This window comes from Callionymus lyra, chromosome 3 (genome assembly GCF_982586985.1).
Source record: "Callionymus lyra chromosome 3, fCalLyr1.hap1.1, whole genome shotgun sequence".
In the NCBI taxonomy this organism is placed as follows: domain Eukaryota; kingdom Metazoa; phylum Chordata; class Actinopteri; order Syngnathiformes; family Callionymidae; genus Callionymus; species Callionymus lyra.
This window is the reverse complement of record NC_141820.1, coordinates 17,778,589-17,798,695: the sequence shown is the minus strand read 5'-3', so window position 1 is coordinate 17,798,695 and position 20,107 is coordinate 17,778,589. Positions and strand designations below refer to the sequence as shown.

Here is a 20,107-nt window from a genome sequence, read left to right as displayed (position 1 = left end):
GTCTTGTTTGTCTTGTAATAATCTCTTATGTCACAGTAAGTCTCTTGACTGTCTCTTAAGTGTATCCTCACTTAAGTGTCATCCTTACAATGATGTTTCTTCTGCATCCCCTTTGGCTCTTCTTCTCGCTTGTGTCTCTTGTTCAATGAGAGTAGATTTTATCTGTATCATCTTCATCCAACCTCACCTGTGTGTGTGTGTTCTGGCTCCACAGGTGCAGCTGCCGGCAGGAAAAGCCTCTGGAATTTTGGGAAGAGCAATAAAAGATGATGACGATTATTAAGATGGTGGTAATTATCACCTTGGGGACAATGGTGGACGGACAGTTGAAGATCTCCCCGGAAGTGTAAGTTCACACAGAAAGCCACTCGTGTCAATGTGTTTGTAATCCGAGAGAACTAGCGTGGGTAAACTGTCACACGTGCTAGCAGGTGAGGAGGTGGCGACTCCCCGACGAGCGCGGCATCTGCCACTTCCTGTCTGTTCTCTTGCCTCCTCAGGTCGCAGCGAGGATTAGCATGTTAGTTTGCACCATATAATCTGTCACCTTTGCTGTAATCTGCTTCAATCTGGGATTGTGTTGATCAGTGTGTCGCACCAGCCACAACACCTGTTAACCTTTCCACCCCGAAACAAAGTCTTGACTGATAGATCCACCCGCGTGTGCTTGTTTGTGCGTGTCCAGGGTGCAGCAGTGGGCGCTTACCTTCAGCAAAGACATTTCCACTTTGTCTGCAAGATATTCCGGTGCCAAACTGCTGCAGAAGGTAAAAGTCACTGTTATCAACTTCCACACTTCACATTGTTTTGTCTCCTCCCCACTGACCCCTCACCCAACTTTTGTCAGCCACTCAGAGTGCCACAAGCTTTACTGCACAACATATATCACAGCTAAACCTGTGTTTCTTTGCGAGTGGGCATGTGTGATTTCATGCGCATGTTTGTGCGTCTAAATGTGTATATGTAATAGCGTTTGTGACTCAGTATGTGCGAGTGAGTGTGTGATTTATCTTGTGCGTTTCTCCCGCCAGCACCACCATCTGCCAGTTTTTTTTTTTCTCACACACGTGCAACTGTTTCACTTCAACCACAAACGACCTACAGAGGTCGCTGTGCTGATGCATAGGTGGTAACCATAGCAATGCCAAATCCATCATCACAGACCTGTCATGTAATCATCAATAATCGTTGTCGACATGGTGTGTGTTCATGTGTGTATCAGAAATACAAGGACGTGGAGGGAGTGGTAAAGCTGGAAGAGGTTGACGGGGAGCAGCTGGTGAAGAAGATCGCGGGGGATATGGAGGAAATGCTTGGCAGGAAGATGAAGTCAGTGAAGGTATGAAACGTTCATGACTAATTGTTGGTTTTGGTCCCTCAACGTGACCCGACTCGTTTTTTGCTCCCAGAGGTTAGCCGAGTCGGCAGAAGACGCTGATCTATACCATGAGTACAACGAAACCCTGGAGGTACCAGACTGACTGAATTTGTGTACGTGCTCAGTGTTTCACCCGAAGTTCTGTGGTTACAGTTTGACTACTTCAACTCTCTTCTCATCAACACCGTGGATGAGGACGGAGAGCCTCTGCCGCTCGGTGGCGATTTCTCTCTGGAGGAGAACGAACATTTCAATAAGCTTGCCGTCAACACACAACAGAGCAACATCCAGGTGCCCACAAACGTGTACAACAGAGGTAACTCTATACCACACTCGCACTGTCTCACGCACACACTGACTCAAACTGATGTGTGTTTCAGATCCAGACATCGTCAATGGTGTCTACATGTCAGAGGCTCTGAATGATGTTTTCATCGATAACTTCCAGAAAGATCCTACTCTCACGTGGCAGTATTTCGGCAGCGCTGCAGGGTTTTTTAGACTCTATCCAGGTACACACACACTTCAACACGTACACACACACACGCAAAAAAAAGGTTTATTCAGCAGCTAAATCCTGACACAGCTCTGACTCAACAACTGACCTCCTGACATCACACTATTGTGTGTGTGAGTGGGGTCTGTGTATTTGTGTGTGTGTTGGTTTTATCCTGAACTCACTTCCTCCTCCTCCTTCAGGGATTCAGTGGATCCCGGATGAGAACGGCGTGGTGACCTTTGACTCCAGGAACAGAAATTGGTAAAGTGGTTCATGTGATCTATTCCTCTGACTCTCTTCACCCTGGTCCCGAGGTCGATGTGAGACATTGTCATAGCGTGAGGTGTGTGTGTGTGTGGGATCACAGCCTTGTGGGCACTTGGACCAGGATGGGGAGGAAATCTGGTTCCTAATGGGATCAAGGACCAGAATAAAGAGATGAAGCTCAACCAGTAACAGGATCAGTGCTGGGCATGCCGACCTTCACCTGTCTGTCTGCCGGTCTGTCTCAGGTACATCCAGGCTGCCACTTCCCCGAAGGACGTTGTTATTGTTGTGGACGTCAGCGGAAGCATGAAAGGACTCAGACTCACAATTGCCAAACACACAATCAACACAATCTTGGACACACTTGGAGAAAACGACTTTGTCAACATCATTGCTGTGAGGACTCACACACTCACACACAGGCTCATCATGAAGAACTTACACAGACACAAAAAAAACACAATTCAAATATGAACACGTGCACACACACAAACAAATACAGAAATGAGCACAACAACGCAAACATACACACAAAGAAACACAAAAAAGCCAACATATAAGATGACCTGATCAGATCTGTGTCATTATGTCTGTATGTGTTTCAGTACAGCGACTACGTCCGATACGTGGAGCCGTGTTTCCAGGGAATTCTGGTGCAGGCTGACCTGGACAACAGAGAGGTGAAAGTCACACACACAGTTGGTTAATCTCGGATCTTTGCTTGTCGGCAGCTTAATCTCTCCAGGAAAACCTGACAAACACACTTGTGTCCAGTTTTGGTGACATAACTTCCTGCTCTCCTGACAACACTTACTATTTCCAGTCAATTTAAACTCCCTGTGTATGTGTTTAGCAATGCGTGCGTGTTTGTTTGTATGCGTGTGTTTGATAGTGCGTGTAAGTATGTGAGTTTTTGTGTGTCTGTGTGTGATTGAGTATGACGGTGTGTGTATGTTTGTTTGTAAGTGTTTGTGTCTTTGAGTGTGTTTGTGATTGTATGTTTCTTTGTGCTTGTGTGTACATGGTTTTGTGCGTCAGTGTATTTGTGAGTGTGTGTGTGTGTGCCATTGTGTGTTTTTTGTGTACGTGTGTGCGTGGCTGTATGTAGGTGTTCTTGTGTTTGTGTGCATTTTTCTTTTGCGTGTGTCTGTGAGTGTGTATCTCTGTGTCCATGGTTGTAAGTGTGTCTGTATGCGAGTGTTTGTGTTACTGTGTGTGTGTCAGAATGAATAATCCCTCCCTCGTCCACCACATTCTCACAGTAGTTCAGGTAAGGTAGCTGTCACATGACTGCTCAGACTATCATGTGATTGGTCAAATCTCCAGAGAGGCCAAGTGGCTGCCAGATGCTGCCAAGTTACACACAAAATTGTGCACCACTTTTGTGTTATTGCTCCTGTTGTGTATGTTTTTATTCTCATTTCCTGCCGAGCCATGACTCCCTTAGTTTGGAACGAAGCCGAACTTCACAATAATGGATTCGTGCCGCTCTCACTGTGTGTTTCCTCAGGTTTATAATCCAGATTATATTCCGGATGTCCAGTGGTTGGTCAGTTTTTTTCAGCAGATGTGTGTAATCTCTCTAACTGACAGTGTACATGTGTGTCTTTGTGGTTTGTGCACTTTGTGTGTGTCTGCAGCACTTCAAACTTCTGGTGGACGGGCTTCATGTGAAAGGAGAAGGAAAAGTGAAAAATGCAATGAAGGAATCGTTCAAGATCCTCAACGAGGTCCTGGCCGTGTGATTATTTGGGCTTTTGACAATGGAGTTCTAGTTTAACTGAGAGTGTTTGTGTGTCTTTGTGTGCGCAGACCGCCGCGCTGGGTCAGGGCAGTTTGTGTAACCAGGCCATTATGTTGATCACAGACGGAGCGATGGAAGATTTCCAGGATGTGTTTGAAGATTTCAACTGGCCGGAGAGAAGAGTGAGGCCTACAAACACACAAAACCCACACAAATAGTTGTGTATTAACAACATGTTCTGCCTTTAGGTTCGGGTTTTCACGTATCTGATCGGACGGGAGGTGACGTTTGCTGAGAACGTCAAGTGGATAGCCTGCAACAACAAAGGTGTCTGTTTGTTTGTGTTTGTGTAGAGCTCTGAGGTTCTCTTATTCTAAATCAATGTGACGTGTATCTGTCAGTCACTGCACATCTTCAGCAGCATCAGAGCTTTGCCTCCCCTTGCTGACCATTCGCTAGTACTGCTGAATTAAAGCTCCTAATCTGACCGAATAGAAATCCTGAGACAGCAGATTAAATACCAGATTACCATCAAACAAACTATGGTTTGTGTGTTTCTCTGTGTGTGTATGTAGGGTTCTACACACACGTGTCCACGCTGGCAGATGTCCAGGAAAATGTGATGGAGTATCTTCACGTCCTCAGTCGACCAATGGTCATAAACCATGACCATGACATCATTTGGACTGAGGCCTACATGGATAGTGTGGTTAGTAATCCTCTAGAACCAGTTCAAATGGATACATCATCTGTCTTGTTTCATTTGTCTCGTGCGCATCATCATGAATCCAGCTACCAAACACAGCCGAGGTAATCTTAGCTGCCCACTCTCAAAACTAGCTAGTCTGCCTTGTTTGTGACTAGCTGCCCTAGTTACTGTGTATCCTAGTAGTTCAGACAGGTACCAAGATCACTGTTACAGTCACTAAAATTGCCACAGTTACCAACATAAATATATCAAAAGTCAAAGTCAATCAAGCAGTTACTAAGGTTAACAAAAATCATTCCTTGTTACCAAAGTCAATTTTAAATTGTTACCAAAATCAATGTAACAGTTGCCAAGGTTGCCAAAAGTCAATGTAACACTTACCATAGTTATCACTCTCACTTTTACAGTTACCAAGGTTATCAACGTCACTGTTACAGCGTCCACGTTTCAAACATCAATATTACAGCTAGAATGTTACCAAAGTCAATAAAACAGTTACTAGGATTATCAAAATCAGTCCTTGTTATCAACGTCAATTTTTAATGTACCATATTTACCAAATGGTTGCAAAAGTCAATGTTACAGTTAACATGGTTGCCAAATAAAATGTTAAATTAGCCATGGGTACCAAAGTCAATGTAACAGTTACCATGGTTACCAAATTCTATATTAGAATTAGCATGGTTGCCAAGGTCAATGTAACAGTTGCCATAGTAATTAACATCAACAAAACTTAGTCACACTTAGACACTACCCCTGCTACTAAGACCTGATTTTATAACTGTTTTCTGACGACAGAACAATTTCCTTCTGTCTCTCAAGTCCAACTTAAAAAGTAGGTCAATCTGTTGGATATCGGGTGTTATGTCAGTAGAGATGGTGAATGAGGGCAGCTGTATTGTAGCTCTTTATCTAATGTTGAGATACAGAAATGGCAACGAAATCTGACTAACATATCTGGCTACCACAGATCTATCCTGTGCTTGTCATTTTTCTCTCTGTGATTGCCTGGGAAAAATCTGGGCTCTGATTAATTGTGACAGAAGTTAAACTTTCCAGCTTGAACGTTTTATACGACAGACTTTGTGGAATTCATGGAAGAGGCAACAAGTCCACAGAAAACTTGTCGCAAGCCCCTCATCCCATATTATAAGGAACCTGTGGCATCAGTCACGCCCTCTGAATTAACTTAGACCCTAAACCAGTCACTTGTCGTGTTTTGTTTGAAAGCCTTGTAGTAGTATCCATGGTAATCAAGGTCAATGCAACAGTTACCCAGTTAATGGTGACGTCTCCCTGGGATTTTGTGTGTGTGTTTGTTTGTGTGTGAAACAGCTGTTCAACACTCAAGCTCAGAGTCTGCTGTTGATGACGTCCGTTGCAATGCCAGTGTTCAGCAAGAAGAAGGAGACGGTGAGTTGTGCTGTTGCGTTGGAGTAAAGTTGTGTTGATGTGTAACATGTGTGGTTTGTGTGTCCAACAGCTGACACACGGCATCTTGCTGGGTGTGGTGGGAACAGATGTGGCTCTGCGGGAGCTCATGAGGTTGGCGCCCAGATACCAGGTGAGTCCAGAACTGTGGCGCAAAGATACTACTGAGGTCATGTGACTTGTGTGTTGCGCTCTGCAGCTGGGCGTTCACGGTTACGCCTTCCTCATTACAAACAACGGTTACATTCTGTCTCACCCTGACCTTCGACCTCTGGTATGTTCAAGTCTTTGTCAAATTCATTCAAGTGCATCTTCGGATTGAGAGTGTGTGTGTGTGTGTGTGTGTGTGTGTGTGTGCAGTACAGAGAAGGAAAAAAGCTGAAGCCCAAACCGAACTACAACAGTGTGGATCTGTCAGAGGTGGAATGGGAGGACACAGAAGAGAAGGTGCTCATCGTATCCTCAGCTCGTCTTTACCCCAAACTAACACTGTTTCTTCCAGCTGAGGACAGCCATGGTCAAAGGAGAGACGGGCACTATGACCTTGGACGTGAGGACGACAGTGGACAAAGGAGTGAGTACTCCTGCCTGTTCACTTCACTCTGAGAATCACGTTGTGTGTTCTGAGACGTGTTGTGTGTTATTACCTCTGCAGAGAAGGGTGATGTTCTTGAGGAACGACTACTTCTACACCATCATCAGTGAAACCCCCTTCAGGTGACCTTTTCTCGGTCGCTTTCTATCTGGATTTGTACCAACAACTTTCTTCCTCTCCAGTCTGGGAATAGCACTCACAACAGATTACGGACAGTTTCTGTTTAGTGGGAATGTTTCTGTGGAAGAAGGTGAGGATATCTGCTGCTCATTGTCGTCATTATTTTCATCATCTTCATCATCTTCTTCCTCAGGCCTTCATGACCTCATGGCTCCGGATTTGACCCTGGCTAGCGAGTGGTGAGCAGGTTTGATCTGCTGCCGCTGGTTCAGGTGTGTGAGGCTTCTGCTTCTCTTTCAGGACCTACTGCGAGACGGACATCGACCCAGCTCACCGCAAACTCACTCAGCTGCAGGCAGTGGTCAGATTCCTCATGGGCGAAGAACCACACCTCGAGTGTGAGTCTCCTCTCGCCCGGTCCTGGTCTTTGCCCTTTCCCTCTCTTTGTGCTGGTCCTCACTTGTGAAGTTTCCACAGGTGATATGAAGCTGCTTCAGCAGACTCTGTTCGACGCCGTGGTCACGGCACCAATGGAGGCTTACTGGACCGCCCTCATGCTCAACGCATCAGGGTGAACGACACGCACAAACACACACGTGACTACCTGCTTTCTGACTGTGTGTGTGTGTCTCAGGATGGACGAGGGGGTGGAGACAGCGTTTCTGGGAACTCGGTCCGGTCTGACCAGGTTTCAGAGATACACAGGAATTGAGAAACGAGTCGCCACGTGAGTTGATGATGGCAACGAGGTGTGACACAGATGCCTGATAGAGTTGTGTGTGTGTTGTCCAGGTGGTTCTTGACCTCCAGTGACAAGGAGAACAGTTTCACTCTGGATCACTTCCCGGTCTGGTACCGAAGAGCTGCAGAGAGTCCTGCAGGACAGTTTGTGTACTACACCCCAAGAGAGGTCAACAGAGGTAACGGAAAAGTTGTGTGTCTTTGTGTTGCTATTTTTTTTTCTGTAACCACAGAAATTGATGCTGCTGTGCATTTTCACACTGTCTGTGTGTGTGAAGGCAGGATCGTGATTGCCGCCACATCGGTCACTGTCACAGTCGGAAAGAAAACTGCTATTGCTGGAGGTAAGATATTCGTTGTGGATACAGACACACACAAGCAAACGCACACACATAGAGGAACAAACATATATGAAGACACACATAAAAACACACACACACATACATGCACACATATACACACACGCGCATCGACTCACACGTGCGTGGAAAAAAACGCACAGATAAACACATTAAGAAGCACACATGGGCACACATACTAACAGGTGCATCGACACACACACATAGAGCCACACACAAGTTAGACGCACAAATGGATACACCTCATACAGACACACACATGGACAAACACATGCTCGTTGAACTGAAAACTCAACTCAGCAACTCTATGTACCAAACTAGAATTTATTGTATAACCACACCAACGTGCAAACTTACACACACACACACACACACACACACACACACACACACACACACACACACTCTCTCTCACACATACACACACAAACAAACACTGGGGCTAAAGGAAGCTAATATATTAGCTACAACAACACCAGAACTGCAGAGATCCTGCAGTCACAGACAGAGTTCAGAGTCGCTGAAGACCGGACAAACCAATACGCAAGTACACACAAACGCACGCACACACACACACACACACACACACACACACACTCGATCTGCACACTCTAATGCATGTATGTTGTAAAATATTTCCTGATTTCTAGTCTGACTTAAACATACAACACCGGGTAACAATTATTACATCCTCATCTTTAAAACCACTAGATGGCGCTTAGGTTCAATTTCCTGATGGTGCTTTCAGGTGCTACTTGGAAATTGCAAAACTTTTGCGACTGATCAACAGAAAACTTCCTGATTTGTGCCAAACATAGTTTCAATTATTCAACCAAATGCCCTGGTCGTAATTTGTGGCGGTTTTTGTGAAGGACGCAGCTGTTATGGCGACTCTGAACATCTTCTGTGACAGAAACTTTATCGACAAAAAAAGCATAAACAAAGAGAAATGCTGCATGTGGGGTGACCTGGTCCAGGGGTCACGTTCTTCAGTGGGTTCACGGTAAAACCCAGCCAGGAATAAACGTGACACAGTCATAACTCAGAGAGGAAGAGGAGGAGAATGGGTGCCGTCCTGACCGGACCAGGTCCACGGGGGAGGAGTTAAAGTGCGGGAGCCAAAGGTTTAGTTTCTCTTTGTGGTTCTGAAGAGCTGACTCGGCTCTCTGGAGGTGAAATATTCATGTTTACTGCTACATTGCTGGCTAAAGACCTCAGTTCGACAGTCACAGAGGTGCGGAACCTGAAGATCTCATGTGTATCTCCACTAGTGGCTGACTGTGGGGGGGGGGGCTTGTCCAGGTCCAGACTACTCTCTTGTCTGAACACTGGGATTCTAAAGGATTGGAAAGTCGCGCCTTGACCAGGAGTCCACTCTGTGTAAAGAACAGCTATTCCCACTTTTACCACTTTGAAAGTCCTGAGAAGTTCCATTATTTTCCTGGTCCAAGGCGGTTCCTGGCTTCTGGTCCAGACATTCTGGTAGATGTGACGTTTGCAGAAGAGTCCGTCAGGGACTTTTTGACATCACTGGTGAAGGACTTTGGGCCCCTGTCCTGCAAGTCAGTGATATGTTTGGTTGCTGCAGAGACGACCAGGGTTGAGGGGGGGAGGGACATGGAGGTAGAAGGTAAACCAGAGAGAGGACGAAGGACGGAAGACTGGAAGTGTCAGTCACACTGGGTGTCGCTCCTCTTCTCTTTGAGCCCTTTTAGTGTCATCTCCTCCACTACCGAGCCTCTAGGCCACAGAGGAGATCTGTTTCTCCTCCCGGTCTTCACCGTCAGCTTCACCGTCCCCCATCAGCGGCTGCCTCTTCTTCAGCTCTCTCTGGTACTTTGCCATCAGCGAGGCATAGATGCACCCGTATGCCGCCGCCGCCACCATCATGATGCAGACTATGCCACAGACCACGCCGGCGATCACCACCGTACCGATGGCTCGGCGGACACTGGCGGGTTTGTACCTGGCGCGGACACAGTCGGTGGTGGCCTCCCCTGCCCCGGTTGCAAGGCCGGCGGGCTCCTCACTGATCCCAGAGTCGGTAACGGGCGACCTGCCACAGGGTGGTCCGCCTGGTCCGGAACGAAGACCATCACCGACCCCGTTCTCATCCTCGAGTTGAAGACAGTAGTTGAACATCTCCACTGGGACGCCTCTGATATCACGTCCTCGCAGGTCCTTGGGAAGAGTGCATTCCATGGCATCCACCACTCCCCCTAGTGGACAAACGGTGGAGGATGAGACGAAAGGGAACCAGACCATCAGTGGTCAAAATTGTTTAGTGGTACACAGGTTGCTATTTAATGGGTACATCAAGACTACAACCACCTGTGTGGATCTACCTGGTCTGGCCATTAATCAGAGAAGTTAGGGTGAAAGTACCCACCTCGATACAGTAGCCACTCCATCCAGTGCTTGAACTCGCGCAGGTTGCAGTCACACTCCCAGGGGTTTTGGCCCAGTTCCAGCTGCTGGAGGTGGGTCAGTGGCTCAAAGGCGGCCCGCTCCAGACCCTGGAGTCTGTTCCTTGCCAGAGACAGCCGCCTGCATGCACACGGGTTCAGTCTGATGTCAGGGACAGAAAGATTCTTGAGCCAGTCACCTGAGACTCTGCAGTTCGTCCAGCAGGCCCACAGGAATAGAGGACAGACCGTTGACCGACAGGTCCAAACTCTGGAGAGCCGTAAGGCCCTAAGAACAGATGGTGGTAAGTTCCGCAGACACAAATATGGGGAAAAGGAGTCTGGATTACCTGGAACAGGTTTGGGTCAGTCCCTGTAAGCGAGTTGTTGTGAAGACTGAGTTTGGTCAAATTAGACATTTCTCTGAATAATCCTGCCGGCATATGATCCAAGTAGTTGTTGGAGAGGTCCAGCTCCTGCGAAATACAATATTTGTGACAGTCTGACCACTTCATCAGTTCATTACTTTACCGGTTCACTATTTCATCAGTTTATTATTTTACCTGTTTATCAGTTCACCACTTCATCAGTTTACTAATTCGTAGGTTCACCACATCATCTGTTCATAACATCATCAGTTCATAACTTCACCAGTTCACCACTTCATCAGTTAAATACTTCACCAGTTCACAACTTCATCAGTACATTACTTCACCTGTTCACTACTTTACCAGTTCATTACTTCACCTGTTCACCACTTCATCATTTCATTACTTCACCGGTTCACCACTTTATCAGTTCATTACTTCACTGGTTCACCACTTTATCAGTTCATTACTTCACCGGTTCACTACTTTACCAGTTCATTACTTCACCTGTTCACCACTTTACCATCTCATTACTTCATCTTTTCACCACTTTATCAGTTCATTACTTCAACGGTTCACCACTTTACCATCTCATTACTTCATCTGTTCACCATTTTTAAAAGTTCATTACTTCACCAGTTCACCACTTTTATCAGATTGTCACTTCACCCATGTGCGTGTGAGGAATGTTGCAGTCGTGTGGGGTTCTTTTGGACATTGCTCACATAACTCAAGAGTCATAACTCAGAGGTAGTCATGTGACTGAGGGACAGATGTGACCTCTGACCTCCAGAGCAGACCCGTTGGCGAAGACAGTCGCCGTCAGCACCGTCATCTTGTTGTTGGCCAGCAGGAGGCAGCGGCTGCCTGCAGGAAGGAGGTGCAGGGGTGGCGGGGATGTGAGACCCCGACCCTCGCAGTCCACCAGGCCGTCGGAGCAGAGACAGGGAGGGGGACAGGAGGAGGCCACCACCAGCAGCGGGGCCAGGAGACAGAGGAGGAGCGCTAGAAGGAGAGGAGGCCGGATTAGTGGATGAAAGCAAGACGAGCATCAGTGGCGGCAGCTCCATCTCGCTTAGTCCTAATCTGTGACAAAAATAATCACTTATGAAATTGGTTACGTTGCCGGACGTTGGCGTGTCAGCTGGTCGCCACAGCGGCATCAACACAGATTAGACCTAGATTAACATTGGAAGTGTGTCCGGAACGCTTGTTCAGAAGTCTGTCACGTGAATCGTCCTCCTTAAAAAAAAACAAATCCTCCAGCAGCTGTGGTGACTTCAGGATGACACACGACACTGTGATGTCATCAGTTACTTAGCACCACTCGTCGCCCCTAGTTACGCTCAGATCCTGTTACAGGACGTCTGCAGAGCTCTTGAATGTTTTATCTGAGCGTGTGAGGACTCACCTGGTCTGCAGAGAGGAGGGCGGGGCACAGGTGAGGGAACGGCAGCGGCCGGCTGGGACATCTGGGACTCCACGCTAGTTTCCTTCGAGGGCATGTTTAAGCCATCATGGCTGCACCCGGGAAAGACTGAGAACAGAGATGCTCCTTGAATCACTCCCTTGACACACACCTTTAGGTGACATTGTCACTTCTTCTTCTTCGCGTTCCTGCGTCAGAGTTCAGTCAATCTTCACCTCCACGTCACAAGAGTGTCAAGCTATTCTGAGAGCTTCGACCTTCACACGCACAAACACACACCCCAGCACGTGTTCACAATGCACAAATGTTCTAAACAGACCTTTACTTATACTGACACGCACACGTGTTCACAGCACACACACACAAGCATGACCAGAGAGACACATTATTGTGTGGTAGAGTTGCGTTACTCCTTTCGTCGTCACTTTATACGTTCTTCATCTCTGACACAGTGGGAAGTGATTAAATGGTCGCACAAACTTTATGAGGTGTTGTGTACCTGTGAGCTGGACTCACAACCATCTCAATACACATTATGAAAGTGTGAGCACTGCTCAGCATATGTGTGTATGTTAGGCTTGTACATGAGTGACATCACAGCTGTAAAAACACTTTCTAATCTGATCACCTTGAGCACTGTCCTGGTGACGCACACACACATCGACTGCACGACGACACATGCTCTTCTGACCTTGGCGTCACAAGTGGGATGTTTGATGATTCTCTCTCTATATCCTCACTCTCTGTCACCAAGCTGAAGTCGATAACCAGGTAGCTAAGTTGCTCACGTAGCTTAGTTGCTCACGTAGCATAGTTGCTCATGTAGCTTAGTTGCTCATGTAGCTTAGTTGCTCACGTTGCTTAGTCGCTCACGTAGCTAAGTTGCTCACCTAGTTTAGTTGCTCACCTAGCTTAGTTGCTCACGTAGTTTAGTTGCTCACGTAGCTAAGTTGCTCACCTAGCTTAGTTGCTCATGTAGCTTAGTTGCTCACGTAGCTAAGTTGCTCACCTAGCTTAGTTGCTCATGTAGCTTAGTTGCTCACCTAGCTTAGTTGCTCACGTAGTTTAGTTGCTCACGTTGCTTAGTTGCTCACGTTGCTTAGTTGCTCACGTGGCTTAGTCGCTCACCTAGCTAAGTTGCTTACCTAGCTTAGTTGCTCACGTAGCTAAATTGCTCACGTAGCTAAATTGCTCACGTAGCTAAATTGCTCACGTAGCTTAGTTGCTCACCTAGCTAAGTTGCTCACCTAGCTTAGTTGCTCATGTAGCTTAGTTGCTCATATAGCTAAGTTGCTCACGTAGCTTAGCTGCTCCCCTAGTTAAGTTGCTCACCTAGCTAAGTTGCTCACTTAGCTTTGTTGCTTATGTATCTTAGTTGCTCACGTAGCCAAGTTGCTCACGTAGCTTAGCTGCCCACCTAGCTAAGTTGCTCACCTAGCTCATGTAGCTAAAGTTTTCATCTAGTAGACTTGCTCATGTAGCTAAAGTTTTCATGTAGTAGACTTTCTCATGTAGCTAAAGTGCTCATCTAGTTGATTTGCTCATGTATCCAAAGTGCGCATGTAGCTTAGTTGCTCATGTAGCTAAAGTACTCATGTAGCTTAGTTGCTTACATAACTTAGTTGCTCATGTTACTAAGTTGTTCATGTAGCCAAAGTGCGCAGGAAGTTGGTTGCTCACATAGCTTAGTTGCTCACGTAACTAAGTTGCTCATGTAGCTAAAGTGTTCACGCAGCTTAAGTCCCGATGGCGCCGAAGAGGTCGACTCATGGGGCAGGTTGAATCTCTTCAATATTAATCAAGCCAGCGAAGCTCATGTGCTGCAATTTGGTAGCGCCCCCTTGTTCTACTACCCCCTCGACGTTTACGTGTCATCGTTTTGTAAACAAGTCCCGCTAATGCATGCGGAAGCTTAGCGGGACAAAAGAAGAACCCCGGTGCTAAGGTAGATGATGCGCATTAGCTCCTGCAGCTGCACCGCTCATTTCTGGTTGTGACGTCGTCATGGCGATTGTAGACATCTCCGTCACATGTTCAGCTGTTGTGATGGCCACACCGCTGTCGACGGATGTCTGTTCAGGTCACAGCATCACACACACACACACACACACACACACACACACAAACACTCACCTTAAGCACAGCTCTACCTTCACGTCCCAAATCCACGGAGATGTCGGGACAAACCGAAAAGCTCGAAATAATCCCGGGTGGAGCCCCCACCCCGCTGAGACGCTGAATAGACGGACGGGTGGAAGGATGATGAACGGATGAAGAGCTGGAGGTGATGAGAAGCAGAGGAGGGATTGCAGCAGCTTAGAGACGGAGGAGAAGATTAATCTGCTGGATCTGTTTTCTTCTGTGAGGTTCAGTGGTGCTGCTGCCTCGTGAGCTGCCCGTGTGTGTGTGTGACGGAGATGTGTGTGTCTGTGAGGGAGAGAGACAGTGTTGGGTTGCTGTCGTCACACTCTCACCCCCTTGTGTGTTGCTATGTTTGTGATTCCTGCACTCAGCTGTGTGTGTGTGTGTGTGTGTGTGTGAGTGTGTGTCAAATATAGTAACGGGAGTGTTGCCTGCAGCTCTGTGACGGACGTAGACGTAGGAGAAGGTATAGAGAGTGAGGGATTATGTGAAAGGTGGATGAGAGTGAGATAAAGGAAGAGAGTGAGAACGAGAGGAGGCAGGAGGAAAAGGGGAAGGGGAGGGTGATGACGGGGGAGAACAAGATGAAGGAGGAGAGTGACCATACGGATGAGGAGAGTGAGGTAGAGGGATCTTTTAAGGGTGTTCGGGTTTGTGTGTTCCACTGGACAGGAAACACTATTTATGAAACAGAAATGGTGTCACGACAAAGAATGGCGCTCATTCACATGCTAACATATGTCAAGGGTCACACAGAGGTCAACCTGGTCCCCGGCAAGCAAGCAGTGTGCTAGTGTTAGTCAGTGAGTGTCTGCGGAAATTTGAAACAACTTGCAACAATGCGCAGGTGTCGTCACTGTGTTGTCCAATCACAGGTCTGGGACTGTTGCTCTGGTTACCCGATGTCAGTGTTTCCTATGATGACTCCAGGAAAGTCAGGTGTGTGTGTGTGTGTGAGCGAGAGAGGGAGGCAGAACAGTCGCTCAGTGGCTGCAAAGGATGATGGGAGAAAATGTGAGTCTTTGAGACTAATGCGAAGTGTCACGTCTTCATTGTGTTTATATACATGTGGGTGAGTGTGTGTGTGTGTGTGCGCGCGTGTGTGTGTTTGCTGTTATGTAATTATATTTTGCTGAGCTGCTGAGCTGGAACACGTTCTTTATGCTGCCTTGTGCACCCATGTGTGCTCCTGGAGCAAAGAACTGTCTCACTCACATACACACTCACACACTCACTTGCCAGGGCTCAGGCACACAAAGTCACACAAGTAAAGTGCGACGCTCGACTGAACCGTCACATGACTGATGTCTGTTCTCTCTTCAGCTGTGGGAGTTCAGATGACTCTGGACGTCCTGGAGTCAAGATTCTGGGCCATTGCCTCTCAGGTGAGAAAAGGCTCTCAGTGAGGTCAGACCTCAACTTCAGGTGTTTCTGTGTCTGCATGTGAATGTCTTAACTGCTGATGTTGTATCACAAACGTAACACACACACAACTCAAGGCAACGCAAGTGAACAGTTCAGTAGGTCAAAAAGTGTGTCCAGAAATTTCTCACACAGTGGCAAGTGTTCTCTGCTGAAATCTGAACTTACTAAATACAAATCTATATTATCAATGATGACGGCCATGATGGTGAAGAAGAAAAAGTGTGATTTGACATGAAACTGCTGGTGGAGGAATCACTTCTTCTTTTGTTTTTTTTGTTTTTTTACAGCCCAACAACACTGATGTGAGTACACACTCTCGCACATACACACACTCTCAATCACACACAAACCCACGGTTTCACACACATACAAACACACTCTCAAACATGCACAAAACACACTCAAAAACACAAACGCTATTCATCACACACAAACACACACTCTCGTTCACACAACACACGTTCACTATCTCAGACACACACTTTTGCACGCACACAATCACAAACACACTATATTTATCTCGCAAACACATACTCTCACAAACTCTCTAACACAAACACACACTATTTAATGTTCACACTCTTTTCACAAACACACACTCTCACTCACAAAGAAACTCTCACTCTCACACACGTACAGACACACACCCACAATCAAACACACAAACAACCCTCTCTGTCACAAACACACACTCTCCTACAAACGCTCACAAACACACTCTCTCTGTCATCCACTAAAACTATGTCACACGTGTATATATTTTAAAGAGTATTTAGGTTAAATGTAATTGTGTGTTAAGTGTATAATTGTGTTTCAGTGTTCAGACGCGGAGGGGATCTGTCCTCTGCAGTGTGACAGCTTCGTGAGTGGACAACACACACACACACACAAGTTCATGTGTGACTGGACTCTTGACTTCATTGTGTTTATGTCTCTTTGTTGTTTTCAGGACATTTTGTGTTACGTTGTTGACAACAACGGATTTGTTGTGATTTCTCGACAACGCAGTGATGTACGTTCACACACAGCACAGCTCCTCAAGATTGGCTTAATAATGGCATTTGATTGGTTTGTGACGACCACGTGTGGAAAACTGTGTGTCTTGACAGAGCGGAAGGTTCCTCGGTGAGGTGGATGGGTCGGTGATGAGCACACTCATCAGGATGGGAATGTTTAAAAGGTAATACTGTCGAACGCACAGCTGGAAAACGTTGACTGTAGTTCACATTCTCTTGTGTGTGTGTGTATGTGTGTGTTCAGGGTGTCTTTGTTTGACTACCAGGCGATGTGCAAGACGAACAATCACTCTGTCAGCAAAGCCCGACCACTGTTGTCTGTAAGATCACTTTTTTTTTCTGAGCACCTCAGTGAGATTCTATGAGCTGAGCTTGACCTGTTTTCTGTCTTCTCACACCCTCCATCATCACCTTTCATCACCTTCCTCTTCATCCTTGATCTTCATCATCCTTCATAATTCATTGTCATCCTCTTCTATCATCATTCACCGTCATCAACCTCTCCGTTATCATCTTTCATCATTACCTTCATCATCATACATTTCATCATGACCTTCATGATTATCACCATCATCCTTCATCATCATCCTCATCCTTTAAAATTCATTGTCACCCTCTTCTATCATCATTCGCCATCATCAACCTCTCCATTATCATCTTTCATCATCACCTTCATCGTCATACATTTCATCGCCACCTTCATCTTCATCCTTGTCACCATCATCCTCTTTTATCATCACTCACCATTGTAAAACTTTTCATCATCATACTTTTGTTTATTCTTCATCATCCATAATGATCATACTTTTCATCATCATACTTTTGTTTATTCTTCATCACCTTCATCTTCATCCTTGTCACCATCATCCTCTTTTATCATCACTCACCATTGTCAAACTTTTCATCATCCTTTTCATCATCATACGTTTCATCATCGTACTTTTGTTTATTCTTCATCATCCTTCATCATCATACTTTTCATCATCATTTCATTTCATCATCATACTTTTGTTTATTCTTCACCATCATTCATCATTCATTCTCTTCCTTTCTTATCATCATTCACCATCACCTTCATTATCATACTTTTCATTCTCTTTCTGCATCACTTGATCATCATTCATCATCGTCCTTTCATAAACATAATCCTCAACATCGCCATCATATTCATCACCCTCCTTTATCGTCCTACTTTTTATCCTCTTTCATCACCATTCATCTTCCACGTACTTTGTGGTCCTTCATCGTCATTTGTCTTTATTACCATCACCTCCGGTACATTATTCTTTATAACCTTTCTTCATCCACCTTCATCATCCTCCACCACGATCATGCGTCACTATCCTTCATCATCATCCTTTGACATCATCATGCTCCAGCCTCTCTTTACTTTGTTCTCAGCTCTGCGGTGGTTTTTCTCCAATATGCTGCTGTAAGGTTCTTTTATTTCAATAATGATGGTAATAATGATGATGATGATAAAGGTAGCGTCTTCCCAGGTTCCTCCTAGACGCCAACATCTGCAGTATCTGGAACTTTTTTACTGATGGTAAGAGCATTTCACCACACACACACACACACACCTAGTGACTCTCACTCACCCAAACCCATTCACTCACGTCTTCAGCTTCACTTCATAAAAAGCGTCCGGACCTCCTGCAGCCATGTGACACAGAGTATCCCAGTTTCATCTACGAGTCGACGGTCAAAGAGACCAACAGCATCATCAAGTGTGGACGCTGTCAGAAGTAACGTGTTATCTACCGCCCTCTAGTGGACGCAATAGACATCTCACAAGTGTGTGTGTGTGTGACAGGATGTTCGTGGTGCAGCAGATCCCCGACAGTAACCTGCTGCTGCTGGTGGTCCAGGCCGACTGCGACTGCTCGCGGCAGCACCCGCCCATCACCCTGGAGCCGGAGGAAGTGCGTTATATCCTTTAGTAAGTTCCCAAATGATCAGCCCACAAAAGTCCCCGTGACCTTTCCTGACCTCTTGACACATAACGCGTCCGTCAAGTGTGAACGCATGAAGTCGCAGAAGATCCGCCGACGCCCGGAATCTTGCCATGCCTACCACCGTCAGGTGAGGCTGCCATGATGACACACACACACACACACACTCTCACGTCACTCACACTACTTTCACTCCTGCAGGAGAACGCCAACGACTGTGGCGCCGCAGTGGCTTTATCCGCGTCACTGAGTCTCCTCCTCGTCTGTCAGTCCATCCTGTGGTCGTACCTGTGACGGTACCGGTTCATGTCCGGGTCAGGACTGATTCATCCTTGACACCTATTGAGGATGTCATTGAGCCCATGATGGCGTTGTTGACCTGTTGATGATGATTCTGAGTGAATATGTTAAGGTGTGTGTGTGTGTGTGTGTGTCTATGTTTGGGGGTCAAAAAAGTGATTTTGTGTTTTTTCACCAACACGTGTTGAAATGTTTTCTACACAAAATTCCAATAAACCGGTTCTTGGCGTCTGGCTCATCCAGTTCCATGTTAGAGAGGGCCCTTCTTCTGGTGGGCTTTATTTCTCTTTCTCTATTTTTTTGGTCAGGTGGGGGCGACGGACGGACGGAGAACTTCAAAGTTGTTTTTTTTTAACTTCCTTTGTTTTTGAAGAGGTCTGGGCACATACACTGAAGGTCTCACGCTTCAAGGGTTTTCATAGGAACGTGTCTGCTGCGGCTGGATTTTGGCAGCCATTTAAAAAGAACATATTTTATTTTTAAAACTGATACATTTCGACACTTATGTTCTCCGTGTAAAGTGGGAAGCGCTCATTTTTTTATTTCTTTATAACATGAAAAAGGCCCATAATCCCAGCTAATTTCTCCTTCTTTAGTTGCGTTAATTTGGTGATAATTTGAAATAATTACAGTTGGTGGTTATAATCAGATCATCTCTCGTCTTTAGATTATTTAAGGGCTTTGTGACCCTGGTCTAGAAAAGCGCTCTATAATTATAAATTACTTACTTATATATGTCTTGTTTCCGCAAAACAGTGAACGCACCACGACGGCTCTAGCTGATGTTGCGCGGGTATGTTGCGTTCAGGTTCGGGCTTGTTCGCCGCCGCTCTAACATTCCTTCTATTTCTGGAGCGTTTGTTTAATCCAGATGATTTTTGTGCGCATTAATCTGCTCCTCCTGTATTTAACCAGTGTAATCCGTGTGCCTGCGGAGTGAACCTGCCCTCGCTGACGTCACACCAGCTCTGATGATCCACGTTATTAAATGCAACAGCTGTCATGAAACCAGACGACAAAAGCAGAAATAAAGTAAATTTAAAAAAAAAAAAAAAAAAACGGGAGCCGTGACGTCACTATACGCGTGACGTCATCTTGTTTAAATAAAACGCAGCTTCGTTAGGAGACTGACCACTCACAGCGGAGTCGGTAACCGAGTGACTCGTCGCGCAGCCAATGAGCGCTCTCGTCGGACCGTCGAAGGACCAATCAGAGGGCGGCGCT

General features: G+C 46.2%; 2 protein-coding genes across 2 annotated transcripts; one reads left to right on the top strand and one right to left on the bottom strand.

Moving 5' to 3' along the window:
* The first annotated feature begins 311 nt into the window (after positions 1 to 311).
* Positions 312 to 18,919, top strand: cacna2d4a (calcium channel, voltage-dependent, alpha 2/delta subunit 4a). The gene is given in 38 exon segments (XM_087786041.1): positions 312 to 346; positions 686 to 767; positions 1,223 to 1,339; positions 1,410 to 1,469; positions 1,532 to 1,694; positions 1,759 to 1,890; positions 2,078 to 2,138; positions 2,390 to 2,540; positions 2,750 to 2,824; positions 3,785 to 3,874; positions 3,957 to 4,070; positions 4,137 to 4,215; positions 4,464 to 4,597; positions 5,933 to 6,010; positions 6,081 to 6,161; positions 6,228 to 6,302; positions 6,389 to 6,475; positions 6,531 to 6,602; positions 6,684 to 6,745; positions 6,806 to 6,873; positions 6,937 to 6,982; positions 7,044 to 7,141; positions 7,221 to 7,314; positions 7,378 to 7,470; positions 7,536 to 7,663; positions 7,763 to 7,828; positions 15,511 to 15,572; positions 15,900 to 15,914; positions 16,430 to 16,474; positions 16,562 to 16,624; positions 16,722 to 16,792; positions 16,873 to 16,948; positions 18,008 to 18,060; positions 18,128 to 18,177; positions 18,256 to 18,376; positions 18,445 to 18,565; positions 18,636 to 18,713; positions 18,785 to 18,919. Coding segments are annotated over 38 exon segments (3,231 nt in total).
* lrtm2a (leucine rich repeat transmembrane protein 2a) lies at positions 8,297 to 14,838 on the bottom strand. Its single transcript, XM_087786731.1, has 7 exons — positions 14,179 to 14,838; positions 12,028 to 12,153; positions 11,404 to 11,621; positions 10,599 to 10,724; positions 10,449 to 10,537; positions 10,233 to 10,390; positions 8,297 to 10,062 (listed from the first exon to the last, which is right to left on the bottom strand). The coding sequence occupies exons 2-7, from the start codon at positions 12,119 to 12,121 to the stop codon at positions 9,584 to 9,586; spliced, it is 1,164 nt and encodes a 387-aa protein (XP_087642857.1). The 5' UTR covers positions 12,122 to 12,153; positions 14,179 to 14,838; the 3' UTR covers positions 8,297 to 9,583.
* Positions 18,920 to 20,107: the final 1,188 nt, after the last annotated feature.